This window comes from Chiloscyllium punctatum, chromosome 1, assembly GCF_047496795.1.
Source record: "Chiloscyllium punctatum isolate Juve2018m chromosome 1, sChiPun1.3, whole genome shotgun sequence".
NCBI lineage: Eukaryota > Metazoa > Chordata > Chondrichthyes > Orectolobiformes > Hemiscylliidae > Chiloscyllium > Chiloscyllium punctatum.
Window position 1 is genome coordinate 112,212,529 of NC_092739.1, and position 14,091 is coordinate 112,226,619.

The 14,091-nt window shown below is 41.4% G+C and overlaps 1 protein-coding gene across 3 annotated transcripts; it reads right to left on the minus strand.

Moving 5' to 3' along the window:
• Positions 1 to 922: 922 nt before the first annotated feature.
• LOC140478774 (adenosine 5'-monophosphoramidase HINT2-like) lies at positions 923 to 11,457 on the minus strand. Of its 3 annotated transcripts, none has more exons than XM_072572137.1 (5): positions 11,163 to 11,442; positions 8,169 to 8,324; positions 6,903 to 7,007; positions 5,156 to 5,228; positions 923 to 1,137 (listed from the first exon to the last, which is right to left on the minus strand). In XM_072572137.1, the coding sequence occupies exons 1-5, from the start codon at positions 11,271 to 11,273 to the stop codon at positions 1,046 to 1,048; spliced, it is 537 nt and encodes a 178-aa protein (XP_072428238.1). In that variant the 5' UTR covers positions 11,274 to 11,442; the 3' UTR covers positions 923 to 1,045. The 3 variants fall into 3 exon arrangements, with proteins under 3 accessions (XP_072428238.1, XP_072428254.1, XP_072428245.1); XM_072572153.1 differs by lacking the exon at positions 11,163 to 11,442 and adding an exon at positions 10,772 to 11,038; XM_072572144.1 differs by lacking the exon at positions 6,903 to 7,007 and having other exon boundaries at positions 11,163 to 11,457.
• Positions 11,458 to 14,091: the final 2,634 nt, after the last annotated feature.

The window sequence follows — 14,091 nt, forward strand, 5'->3', positions numbered from 1 at the left end:
ATGATCACTACATCTAGAAAGGCAGGTGATACACGAGAACACCATCAGCCTCAAGATCCCCTCCAAGCTACCACCATCCTGGTTTGTAAATATTATGCCATTCTATCACCGTCACTGGGTCAATATGTTGGAACTTCCACTTGAATAACATGTTGTTGTACAAGTAGACAACCCTTTATCCGAAATGTCAAAATTTGAAAAGCTCCAAAGTCCAAACGGTCTTTTTTGTCAAGTTTTTTTCTCATTAACAAGTTTGTTTGGTATGCAAACAGTTAATCCAAGTCGACACCCACTTGTTGCATGTCACTCAGATGTGACGTGGAGGGGGAAAGAGGGGGCGTGACCCAGCACCAGCAGGCCTCAATTCTGTCTCAAGACCCTGTTTTACTCAGTGAGTCTGCTCCTCCAGTAAGATTTTTAAAAATTTCACTATCAGACTCTCACTTATTCTGAAATTCGAAAATTTCAGACTTCCGACAACCAGCTGGTCCTGAAAATTTTGGATAAAGGATTGTGCCCCTGAACCTGCATCAAACAGATGCAGTGGTTCAAGAAAACAGCTCAATACCACCTGTTAAACCACCTTTTCATTTGGGATGAGCAATACATGCTGGCCCAGAATGGGGTCTGAGTTCTCTTCTACCTTTCTATGATGTGCTGGATGGACAGTGGGAAAGAGAGGAAGATAGGGTTGTATGTGCTACCCTCCCACCTCATATTAATTAAAGGGCAGTCACCCAAAATTTTGAAGCAGAGCAAGACGGCAAATTGGAAACTGGCTTGATCTTGATGCTCACACTACAGCCCACAGAGTATAACCCAGCCCACACTTACAACAGTGACGTTACACATACTGAGGAATCACAACCTTAGTTTTCAAATTTTATAGTCCAGAATTCAATAATGACAAAGCAGGATACAATTTCTGCATTTGTAGAAAAATTGGTTATTTATTTCCAAGTAAGTGTTTCAAAATAAATGTTTTAATAGAATGAAACACAAATTCAGGACTCAATGATAGACAGACAGTCTATCCCATATGCATCTAACCAGGTGGCCACCTCATCTGACGTCCTCCAATCACGTGGATGTGTAGGTGGTAAACAGACTGCGCTCCATTCTTCCCGTCGTTAATCACTAACAAACAACAAAAAGAATTTGCTTTAAGAAAAGGTGGTGTTGGGAAAGTATGGCTACAGCACATGCTTCAGGCATCCATCATTGTGGTAAATGCCCTCAATTAAAACTGCCCCATATGAGAATCTTGCCTTTCAGTGGCGGATGTTTATTAGGCTCATTAATGAGTCTTTGACACCCATGAACCCTGGAACTTTAGAATGAAATGAGATTCACGTCTCTCCTGAAAGCCTCAGAGAAAACTCTGCTGGCATTGTTATGGACTAGACTACACCACTCAAAACATTATTGAGCAGGCAGCCCAGACTGTAACTTTGCAATTTGTTTTGGTAAGTGTACAGTGAAAATTACCAAGTTAAAACAGACAACAATTTATTTACAAAATTACAGAATGAAACAGACAGAATATACAATACCCACAGAACTCAGTCTACGCAAACTAGATTTAATTACGCTGTTCCGAAAAATACATGCAACAATTCCAGTAAACAAACCCCTTAAATAGAGCAAAAATGAGACAAAGGCTTACAGGTCCGAGTTAGAAGGGCAGAAGGAAAGAGAGTTTCCACAGCCCAGTGATGTACTGAATCAACTAACAAGAATTTAGTTTCCAGGACTGACCACTCTCCTTTCATTATACAGGTTACTTCTAAAACATGAAAGCTGTGGCCTAAAGTCTCATCTGCTGAGGTATAAACAAAAAGGCCTCCCAATACCCTTTTCATCTCTGTACCACCCAGCCACTTCAGAGCCCGGACTGTTTTACGACCCCTCTGAGAAAAAAAATCAAGGACACACTATCCTTGAGAAAAGGAACACCTTTTAGAAAAAAAAAAGAACTAGCTTTGTAACAGCATTGTCAGGAAAGGGGAGATATTCGTTGTTGTCCATCACTTGCATCAGTGGGGAGGGGAGGGGAGGGGAGGGAGAGGGAGGAGAGGGTTGGCTGAAAAGCACATGCCTCCCATTGAGCCACACTTATTGATTGTAGTGTATGATTTGAATATACAGGAGAAGAACTAGGCCATTCAACCTATCAGGTCTGCTCTGCCATTTGATCGTGGCTGATATGTTTCTCAACCCCATTCTCCTGCCTTTTCCCCATAACCTTTGATTTCCTTACCAATCAAGAACCTCTCTGTCTTAAATACACCTCAATGACTTGGCCTCTGCATCAGTCTGTGGCAATGAGTTGCTCAGATTCACCACCCCCTGGTTGAAGAGATTCTTCCTCATCTCAATTCTAAAGGATTGTCCCTTCATTTTAAGGTTGTGCTTCGGGTCCTTGTCTCCACATCCACCATATCCAGGCCTCTTAGTATTTTGGAAGTTTCAATCAGGGCCATCCCTCACCCTTCTAAACGCTTGAGTACAGACTCAGAGTCCTCAACTGCTCCTTATATGACAAGCCCTTCATCCTGGAATCATTCTTGGGGACCTCTTCTAGACTCCCTCCACTGTCTGTATATCCCTCCTTGATACGGGGCCCAAAACTGCTCACAATATTCTAAATGTGGTCTGACTAGAACTTTATACAGCCTCAGCAGTACATCTCTACTCTTGTAATCTAGCCCTCTTGAAATAAATGCTACTTTTTCATTTGTCTTCCTGACTGCCAAATGAACCTGCATGTTAACTTTAAGAAAAACCTGAAGGAGGAGTCCCAAGTCCCTTTGTTCTTCAGATTCCTACATGGCCTTGCCCCATTTAGAAAACAGTTTACACCTCTATCCTTCCAACCAAAGTACATAACGTGACACTTTTCCATAATGTATTCTATCTGTCACTTCTTTGCCCACTCTCCTAGTCTTTCCAAGTCCTTTGCAGCCTCCCTGCACTAGCTGTCCCTCCAGCTATCTTTGTGTCATCTGCAAACTTAGCAACAATGTTCTGGATTCCTTCATCCAGATCGTTAATGTATAATTGGAGGAGTTGTGGTCCCAACAAAGACTCCTGTGAAACTCCACCAGTCACTGGCTGCCATCTGCAAAAGGCCCCTTTATCTTCACTCTTTTCCCTCTACCAGTCAGCCAGTTCACTATTCATGTCAGTACTTTACCCCTAACACCATTAGCTCTTATCTAGATTTATTTCATGTCTGTGAAGCTAAGTCATTTGTGTTAGTTGTATTTCGTTTCTCCACTAACATTTTGTGAACCAAAAGGAGTTTCCCTCCAATACTTTTCTTGAGGAAATGACTTGTGCTGGAATCTACATTTATAGATTAAATCAGCCCTTTGTCACCCAATCACTATTGTCCATGTATAAGAGAAGCCAGTATAACGTGCTGATCAACAACAATGTGTCAGATATCAACAATGGGACACTGCATTGTAACCTAATCCTATCGTCAGTTGTCTTGATAACTGCTCCTGGAATACAGTCAAACACTCAAAGGAAAAGAAAATATTGGGGCAAAAACTTGTTCATAAAGCTGTGTTCTGTTTTGCTTATATCATTTATCTCTGAGTTAACAGCTAACAAGAAAATAAATCCATAACCTCTGGGTATACAACACATAAGAGACAGTCTAACTGGATTAATAATGTAATCCAAACAGTAATTTGGAACTTTGTTTTAAATTGCCCTCCATATCACCTCCTACCTTCGCCTACCTCTCACCATCCCATCTACCTTTTTCCTTGTCCCATCCCCGTATTTATCTCCAAGCCCCCTTCCCCCTTAGGGAAGGGTTATGCCCAAAACGTCATCTCCCTTGCTCCTCAGATGCTGCCTGACCTGCTGTGCTTTTTGCAGCACCACGCTTTATCAACTGATTCTCCAGCATCTATAGCCCTCACTTCCTCCAAGCAAGCTAGACCGGGAGGCCCCCAGACAGAAGTTTTTTTTTTACCTCCAATCCATACACTGACAATGATGGATAAAGGCCCCCCATAACATTATGCTAAACGCGAGGACACCGAGGATTTCATTTTCAGAACGTATAATCCCAACATTTATGTAAAACAAAAAAAAAACCCGAACACTTAACTTATGGCAGGTCCGTTTGTTCACTTTTGTCCCCAAAAATATATCCTCTATTTCTTCTATTGGAGTGTGTGAGGAATTTGTTTTCAGCCCAATTGGTCAGATGGAAGTCCCACCTTATATTAATTAAATGGCGGCTACTCAAAATATTAAAGCAGAGTGAGCTAGCAAGGAGGAAACTGTTTTGGTCTTGACGCTTACGCGAGAGCCCCTAGAGTATAACTCAGCCCACACTTACAACAGTGATGTTATTCATTGTGAGGAATCACAACCTTAAATTTTCTAATTTTATAATCTAAAACGCTAATGACGGAATAGGATACAATTTCTGCATTTATAGAAAAATTAGTTATTTATTTCCAAGAAAGTGTTTCAAAGTAAATGTTTTAATAAACTGAATCACAAAATCAACACTCAATGACAGAGAGCCATTCTGACCCATAGCCTCCTAAATGACAAGTATGGTGAGAATAAGCAGGGGGGAGGGAGGAGAGAGAGAGAGAGAGAGAGAGAGAGAGAGAGAGAGAGAGAGAGAGAGAGAGAGAGAGAGAGAGAGCGAGAGCGAATTTCCCAGTTTGTTATCTGTGTATACTTTAGGAGGTTATAACTAACTGACTGCCTGTACAAAGTGCAATGTTCATGAAAGCTGGTAACGCATTAATGAAAACAAATTCAACAGGTTCTTCGGAGTGTTACAAATCTTATAGTTTTAACAAATCACTAATTACCAAAATGTACCCTTTACTACTCGCCTGTACCAGCTGCCATTGATCTACATCTTTCTGTGGGTATGTGTGTGTGTGTGTATATCTGTAGGTGCAATTTCCATTTAAAACAGCTTATCTTGCTTTCTGGACAGATTATCCTACCAGCAAAAATGAACAATAGATAAAATTATGTACCTGTCCCTATCTTGTGGCCAAAATGGAATTCTGTAAAACTATTAAGTTTACTACATCAGATATTTGAAAAATATTATATCCTCCATTCCTTGAAGAAACATTTTGGTTTATTCATAAAGTAGACTTACCCATTCTGTAACCATCTGCGAGCCCTTCTTTCTTTGCAAGGTTTTTAGCCACTATTAGTAGATGCCCCAGCAGCTGTTTGCACAACAAGGATAACCAACTTTATATCATAGGAAAAACATCGCCCACTGCTTAAATTCATACAGATTTTAACATTTGATAACAGACACAGTCTTTTCCCTGGGGTGGGAGAATCCAGAACTAGAGGGGATAGGTTTAGAGCAAGAGGGGAAAGATATAAAATAGTACTAAGGGACAACATTTTCACGCAGAGGGTGGTACGTGTGTGGAATGAGCTGCCAGAGGAAGTAGTGGTAGCTAGCACAATTGCAATATTTAAAAGGCATCTGGATGGGTATATGAATAGGAAGGGTTTGGAGGGATATGGGCCGGGTGCTGACAGGTGGGATTAGATTGGGTTGGGATATCTGGTCGGCATGGACGAGTTGGATTGAAGGGTCTGTTTCTGTGCTGTACATCTCTATTACTATAAAATAACTAATTTATTTCACTGCTACAGTCTGTCCTTTCTGCTGTAAGCAAACCTACACAAACTTCTGACAATACTCTTTACTTTGAACAATATACAATGCCTTTAGAAACATAAGAACTAGGAGAAGGAGTAGGCAATTCACCCTTTTGAACCTGCTCCACTCTTAAATACGACCATGGCTGATCTCATTTTGGCCTCAAGCCCACTCATCGGCCAGCTTCCTATAATCTTTCAACACGTTAAGCTGTCAAAACATTTCAAAGTCCTTTGCTACCAAGCAAAACTTGACATTGAGCCACATAAGGAGATGTACGAATAGATCACCTAATGTTTGGTCAAAGATGTGCCCTGAAGGTAAAAAGTGAGGGAGAGACGGAGAAGTTTAATATGGACATTTCACAGCTTAGCACCTAGGCAACTGAAAGCACAGCTGCTGATGGCAAACTGACAAATATTTGAGATGTACAGGAGGAATCCGGATATTCTAAAAGTTATTAGGGCTTGAAAAAGCTGCAGTGAAAGGGAGGCTCAAAGGTTTGGGGTAGGAAAGAGGATGGGTTTGGAGCGTAGGCAATGGAAGGTTTCAAGATAATTATGTGAAATTTAATGCAAAGAGGTTTCAACACTGAAAGCCAAGACAGGTTACTGAGCATAAGGTTGATAAATAGGACTTAAATGTGAACTGAGACTCAATTTTCAAATGTTTAATGGCAATAGATACTTGAAAACAATCACAAGATTTCTGTGCTTACGTAAACCATTCCTTTTGGCTATCACCAAGTACAGCTGAAAGAGCATTTACAATTAATTACATTGTTGGCAACAGTTCTCACTTTCTGCCCTTCTGAAATGTGCTACAATAGCTTCAGATAGGCATAAGAAACCTTCCATTACCGTGCCCAATTCTTCATGTGTAATCCTTGGTTGAGTGTCTGCAGGCCTATCACAACCTGTTCAACTGCAGTACACATTGTAAGCACAAATCTAAGCTTGGTGGATGCCTCTCAATATTCAACCTTGCAGTTGTCCTCACTGGGATCATGCAGGTATCTGAATTTGATGGGTAATTCTGGAAATAGAAACCCTAGCCAATTATTCCTACACAGGCTCACTTTAAGGCCAAGTGTACCAGCTCTTGTAGAGATAAGCTAGTGCAGCACAGATCAGGGATCAAACTGTTCTGGTCTGAAATGTTTCCACTTATCTACAAACCATAACAGTATTATATTCTACATATATTAACCATCTTTCCCTACCTCTTTGTCATCATCTGCTACCTCACTGATTCGTGGGATAGGGATTTTGGGTATCACAAGGAAATGAACTGGAGCCTGAGGATTTACATCTCTGAAAGACAGGCACTGTAGAGAAGAACAAAGTCAATAAACAGTAGCATAAAAATCAACATCAAGAAAAATAAAGGGGCAATTTAAAATCAAATTCCTCTTCCCCACCTTTTGGTCCTAAGGGGGAAGAAAGCTTAAGCACTTGTTTTCTTAGAATCAAACTATTTTGATCATGTAACACAGTGAAATAATTTATCACAATGGAACAAGGAGTACAGTACCCACAGTAATAACTCTAGGTGAAAGCAAAACACTGCAAATGCTAGTGATCGGAAATACAATCTGTAAATGCTAGCAATACTCGGCTGGTGAGGTAGTTGTGCACAGAAACATAGCTACTGTTTCATGACAATGATCTGCCAATCCTGCTGTGCTTCTAGGGTGGCACAGTGGCTCAGTGGTTAGCACTGCTATCTCACAGCGCCAATGACCTGGGTTCAATTTCCCACCTCAGGCCACGGTCTGTGTGGAGTTTGCACATTTCCAGCATTAGACATGACCTATGCTGTGTCAGGAGCACAAAAATGGATGGTTCACAGTAAGTCCAAGCTCTGACCCAACTGAGGATACATATTTTTTTGCCATCAGTAATTTATTAAAAGGAGCTAATCCCAAGCAGCAAACACTTCACAGAGACTGTTGTGTTTTCTAACTCTTGCCCTGCTCCATTAGTTGCTGCTCCCGTCTCACTGAAGTTGCTGGTCCTGACCAAGCATTACTCATACTGCAAAGGCAGTCCTCCACCGAGGGCAGACTGCTTGGAATTCTCACTGTTGGAATCTCAAATTAGACTGGGTTCTTGGAAGTGAATTGCTAACTGACTGCCTCCAGGAAGATTATATCGGATTTCTCAACAGTCGATTCGAGATCCCAACAAAGATGATCCTGATAACAGAATCGGCACATTATTAGCAACATTCAGCCAGTTAATCTTCATTTTGTTTTCACAGATGTTGTCAGGTTTGTGGAGCATTTCCAGCATTCTCTAATTACCTATGACATTTAATTCACAAATTTGTCTACATAGAAAGGACTCAATTGTAAAGTGATTCACTGGGACATCCTGAAAATTTCACAAGACATCTTCCTTTGTATTATAAAACATCCATAATTTGTGGAAAGAAGTCCACTCCAGGAGGCTTTTATTACAAGTGAAATGGCATTCAGTAAATATACCTGATCATCTTCATATATAATGTCAGCTGGAAGTGACTTATCAATAATTTTTGAGAATAATGAAGGTGGCTGGTTTCCGTATTTCTTATTTGCATAGTCAGCCAATGTTGCTTTGGGAACATCCATGCCATTGATTTTAGATAAACAGCAGTCTTTCTAAAATTGAAAGAGAAGTCAGAGTTTAGTATGTATACATTGCTGCAGTCACTGTGTGTAATCTTTGCCGACAGCTTCCCCACAATATTGTAATAAAGCTTCATTCCATGGTTTAACATTTGCAGTTTTCATGGGTGCTATTATTATTTTATTCTTGTTCTTCAGAACCTGCATGTTGCTTAACAGGGAGCTGATGAAGGTCAGTGAGCACAGGAATGGTGGATGGGTAAATGGGTCTTGATGGGAGTTAGGACATGGCAGCAGAGGTTTGAACGACCTCAAGTTATACAGGATGAGAGTTGGGAAGGCCAGCCAAGAATATGTTGGAATAGTCAAGACAACGGGAAGAAAGTCTCAAAGGAGAGTATGGGTAGGCAATAAACACTGGCCCAGTCAGTGACACCCTGATCCCATGAATGAATGAATGAATGAATGAATGAATGAAAAAAAAAGTAGTTGAGGATATTATCAGCACATGAGCTGAAGCAATGATTGAACAGGATCATGTGGTGAGTCAAGGGGTGTGCAGGTTGAGTTATTATATTTTACATTAGGATTAAACCTCAGCACAACATCGTAGGCCAAAGGGCCTTTTCTGTGTGCTGTACTTTTCTATGTGTTGAATACACACTCTTAATAACATGAGTGATTGGAAGGTCATCTTGAGGTCTGATACAAAACTAAGGTTATTTATAAATTAGATCAGCCTTGAACAGTTACCAAGGAGGAGCAGATTCAGTAGCTGGGACAAAACATTCAGTTACAGGAACAAGTGCTGAAGAAACTATGTGGGAGGTTAGAAATGTACTTTCTGCGGGGGGGGAGGGGGGGGGTTGCGGGGGTGGGACATTATACAAACGGTCACGGAATTCTTGTAGCATGTAGCATACTTATGGCTAAGACTTTAATAAATATAGAGGGTCTTTTAAAGAAAATACTTTTAAGCTAGCAAATAACTTTAAAAAGTGTTGTAGTTGACCACAAAAAGAAGCAGCAGGGGCATTTCACAATAAAGCTTATAGTATGATAAGAGAAACTGGATAAAAGAACAAGCTGTAATAAACAAGGAACAAAGAATGCAGACATACAAGGACAGCAGGATGGCCAGATAAGAAAATAACTGAGAGAGGAAAAACAAAAGTGAGGTAATCGGCTTATGATAGGATGGGAAAAGGGAGGCATGATTCCGCAACTTGTAAATGAATAAGATCGTTTACATGCTCTGTTTTCACAGGCATTTCTGCTTGATTGCAGAAGCGTCTGGTACTTGCAAGACTGTAATAAATTGTTCTTGTTTCCAAGGCTTTGTCTCAGGCTGATTTATGAGTGAGTTCTGTTTCTCACACCTAGAACTTGCGAGCAGCAGCATCTAGCACAACGTCACTGCCCGAAAACCACAATTTTCCAGCTTCTTTCAATTCTGAAGCAGCCATACTGGACTCAGTTAAAAAATCACACAACACCAGGTTATAGTCCAACAGGTTTAATTGGAAGCACACTAGCTTTCGGAGCGACACTCTTTCATGGAGGGCTCGATTGTAACACAGAATTTATAGCAAAAATTTGCTGTGTGATGTAACTGAAATTATACATTGAAAAATTGATTGTCTGTTAAGCCTTTCATCTGTTAGAATACAGTGATAGTTTCACTTCTTTCATGTGTAAATCACAAAACCCTTTTTTATAAAAATTGCATTCTCGGGTTAGCTGTTAACAATGGTGATAGCTAGACAATATGTTGAAGGTGTTAGCCCCCTGTGTTCTCTGTCTATGACCTGATGTTTAGATTGATTCTAATCTAAAAAGTGAGATAACAGAGCTTTACATAAGTTCATGCAGTTTTTGAGCTCAGAGTTCTACATGAATGTATGCAGTTTTTGAGCAAAGTGCAATGTAACTCTGCAAGTACAAATTCGCCACACAAAATATGTGTGCATGTGGGTCTTTGTCTGTCTGTCTGGGGTAGGGGTTGTAAGTGTGAGAAAGTGTGTGTGTAGTGAGTGCAGAGTGTCTTAAGCCTGTGAGGGGGTGCATGTGTGGGAGTGTGTGTGTCTATAAGGGTGTGTGTGGGTGTCTGTGTGCGCGTCTGTGTGTACCTGTGTCCGTGTGTATGTGAGAGTATGTGTGTGTGTGTGGTGCAATGGTGATTACCTGTAATGTGACATGAACCCAAGGTCCCGGTTGAGGCCCTCCCTATGGGTACCGAACTTAGCTATCAGCCTCTGCTCGGCTACTTTCCTCTGCTGCCTGTCCCAAAGTCCACCTTGGAGGATGGTCACCCGAAGGTCCAAGGCTGAATGTGCTCCAGGTCCAAATAAACCTGTTGGACTATAACCTGGTGTTGTGTGATTTTTAACTTTGTACACCACAGTCCAACACCGGCATCTCCAAATCATACTGGACTCAAAATGTGAACTGTATTTCTCTCCCCTCAAGTGCTGCCCAACCTGTTAACTTTATGCTTTGTTTTAGTTTCGTTGCAGGTTCTGTTTCCAACGTCTGTCCAGTCACCGTCTACCCTTTGAAGGTTTGATTTCGACTTGAGCATCAAAAATGAAACCACCCCGACTGACATTGATTTTCTGCTCACAAATAACAATCAGCAGGTTCCTATCCACTGGAAAGGAACTCTGTCCAGCAATGAGCTCAGCTTCCCCTCAGCTTCAGGATGTTAAAAGCTGAGCTGCAGTCCATTGCACCCCTGGAGAAGTAGGAAACTCTGCATTCTCATTGGCCCCCGCACTGTGATTGGCAGCTCTGTATGACTGGTGAATGGTGGGAGGAGCTGTCAATCAAAGCCGCCCCTTTTATTGTGAGCACGAGGCCTTTGTTCCGTACCTGCTTCCAGCCGCCGCCGAGTCCTCTCTCCAGCACCGCCCGCCTCACACACACAAGGTCCGGCTCTGAGAAGCGCCTGGGCAGCCTCAATGCAAACACTCTGCTCATCATCTCTCTCACAGGTTAAAGCTCAGGCTCCCTGCACTCAGATGCGCTCCTCTAAATAACAACAACAACAATATATTCTGTATTACAGCCTCTGGTTGGTTAGCTCTAACCATGTGGTTTGAAACAGTGAGTGAGTGAGCTGTAGCAGGGACTCCGATTTTATGACCAGGGAGATGAAGTAGATCGGAACAAAACCGATTTTAAAGTGCCCCCGCCCCTCAATAATATAGCACAAATATGCCTGGGCACGGATGGCCATTAACCTTCTGAAAAACACTTTAGTTTGGCTGAAACACTTTGGTCTACCGAGTTATCCTGAACTGAGTTTTACAGACTGGCACATTCTAAAGTTCAGGACTACATGCTGGCCGATGCACTGTAGCTTAGCCAACAGCTGCAGAGGTAATTGTAGCGAAAAGTCGCCAGCTCTTCTTTGTGCCATCATGTACCAACTGACTTTTTAAAAACCGTTTTTAGCTTATATTGTCCTGTATATAGTTTATTTTCATATTTGGTAAATCTTCCAATTTTGCATTTGAATTGAGGCACCTCAAATAGTGCTCATTTGAGAAATGCGACTTTTTTGTTCAATGTTTTGTAATGTCTGACTTAAATTGTTTAGTTAGATATATTATGAATAAAGTTTATTCTTTGCGAAAAGAATAGCACAGATGTGTGGGTTACCTGTATTTTGAGACACTTCAATTGCTAAAATATTGCTGAGTGAAAAGGTATTTTACAAGTATTAGTAAAATAATTGTAGAACGGTACAGCAAATAAGGAGGCCATTCCGCCATTCATGTCCACGCTAGCTCCCTTTAACAACAATTTAGTAGCCCCCCCCCCCTTAATTTTCTATACAGTCAGTTCCAAAAATGGATGTCAAATGAAAATAGCTTTGGTCTGTGATGCTTAGGTTGCTGCCAGTAGGACCCTAAAATTGCCCATGACAAGTCTTGCAGCTTTATGCTGTACATTTGAAAAAGATTTGCTGCATTTCTCCCAAACAAAAGACACAGAGTACAACTTGGCTTTTGCCATGTTTGACAGTAGTTCCAAAAGTCTTACACTGCTATTGCAGTTAATCATCTTGATTCATAACTGCAAAAAAAAATCTCTTTAGAGAGCCCAGAGGGAGTTTTAACTTACAGGAGACAAAAGAGAAAATATAGAAAACCTTCAAATCGTTACTTCTTCCTTGTAGCATTCTTTTTTATACAGTGCAGAAAGGTAGAATTGAAGGCAGGAAAGTAAAATTGAAATCAAGCTCAGCTGTAATTGTACAGAATGGCAGAGCACGATCAACAGGCCTACCTGAACCCTTACCTCCCAAGGCAAGGATGTCTCAGCGAGAGTTCAGAATGTTCTCACGGGGGAGAGGGGCCAGCGGCCAGCAAGAGGTCATTGTCCACATTGGAACCAATAATATAGGAAGGGAAAAGGTTGAGATTCTGAAGGGAAATTATAGGGAGAAAGGCAGAAATTTAAAAAGTAGGTCCTCGAGAGTAGTAATATCTGGATTAGTCCCAGTGCTACAAGCTAGTGAGGGCAGGAATAGGAGGATAGAGCAGATGAATGCATGGCTGAGGAGCTGATGTATGGGAGAAAGATTCACACTTTTGGATCATTGGAATCTCTTTTGGGGTAGAAGTGACCTGTACAAGAAGGACGGATTGTATCTAAATTGGAAGGGGACTAATATACTGGCAGGAAAATTTGCTAGAGCTGCTCGGGAGGATTTAAACTAGTAAGATGGGGGGTGGGGGGGGAACCCAGGAAGATAGTGAGGAAAGACATCAATCTGAGACAGGTACAGTTGAGAACAGAAGCGAGTCAAACCATCAGGGCAGGCAAAGGTAGGACTAATAAATTAAATTGCATTTATTTCAATGCAAGGGGCCAAACAGTGAAGGCAGATGAACTCAGGGCATGGTTAGGAACATGGGACTGGGATATCATAGCAATTACAGAAACATGGCTCAGGGATGGGCAGGACTGACAGCTTAATGTTCCAGGATACAAATGCCACAGGAAGGATAGAAAGGGAGGCAAGAAAGGAGGAAGGGGTGGCATTTTTGATAAGGGATGGCATTACATCTGTGCTGAGGGAGGATATTCCCGGAAATACATCCAGGGAAGTTATTTGGGTGGAACTGAAAAATAAGAAAGGGATGATAACCTTATTGGGATTGTATTATAGACCCCCTAATAGTCAGAGGCAAATTGAGAAATAAACTTGGAAGGAGATCTCAGCTATCTGTAAGAATAATAAGGCGGTTATGATTTTCCTGAAGAAGGGCTCTTTCCTGCTCCTTGGATGCTGCCTGATCTGCTGTGTTTTTCCAGCAACACATTTTCAGCTCTGATCTCCAGCATTGCAGTCCTCACTTTCTCCTATGACTTTAACTTTCCAAACATAGACTGGGACTGCCATAGTGTTAAGGGCTTAGATGGAGAGGAATTTGTTAAATGCATACAAGACAATTTTCTGATTCAGTATGTGGATGTACCTACTAGAGAAGGTGCAAAATCTCTTTGGAAATAAGACAGGGCAGGTGTCTGAAGTGCCAGTAGGGGAGGACTTTGGGGCCAGCGACCATAATTCTATTAGATTTAAAATAATGATGGAAAAGGATAGACCAGATCTAAAAGTTGAAGTTCTAACTAGGAGAAAGGCCAATTTTGTCGGTATTAGGCAAGAACTTTTGAAAGCTGATTGGGGGCAGATGTTCGCAGGAAAAGGGACAGCTGGAAAATGGGAAGCCTTCAGAAATGAGATAACGAGAAGCCAAAGAAAGTATGTTCCTGTTAGGGTGAAAGG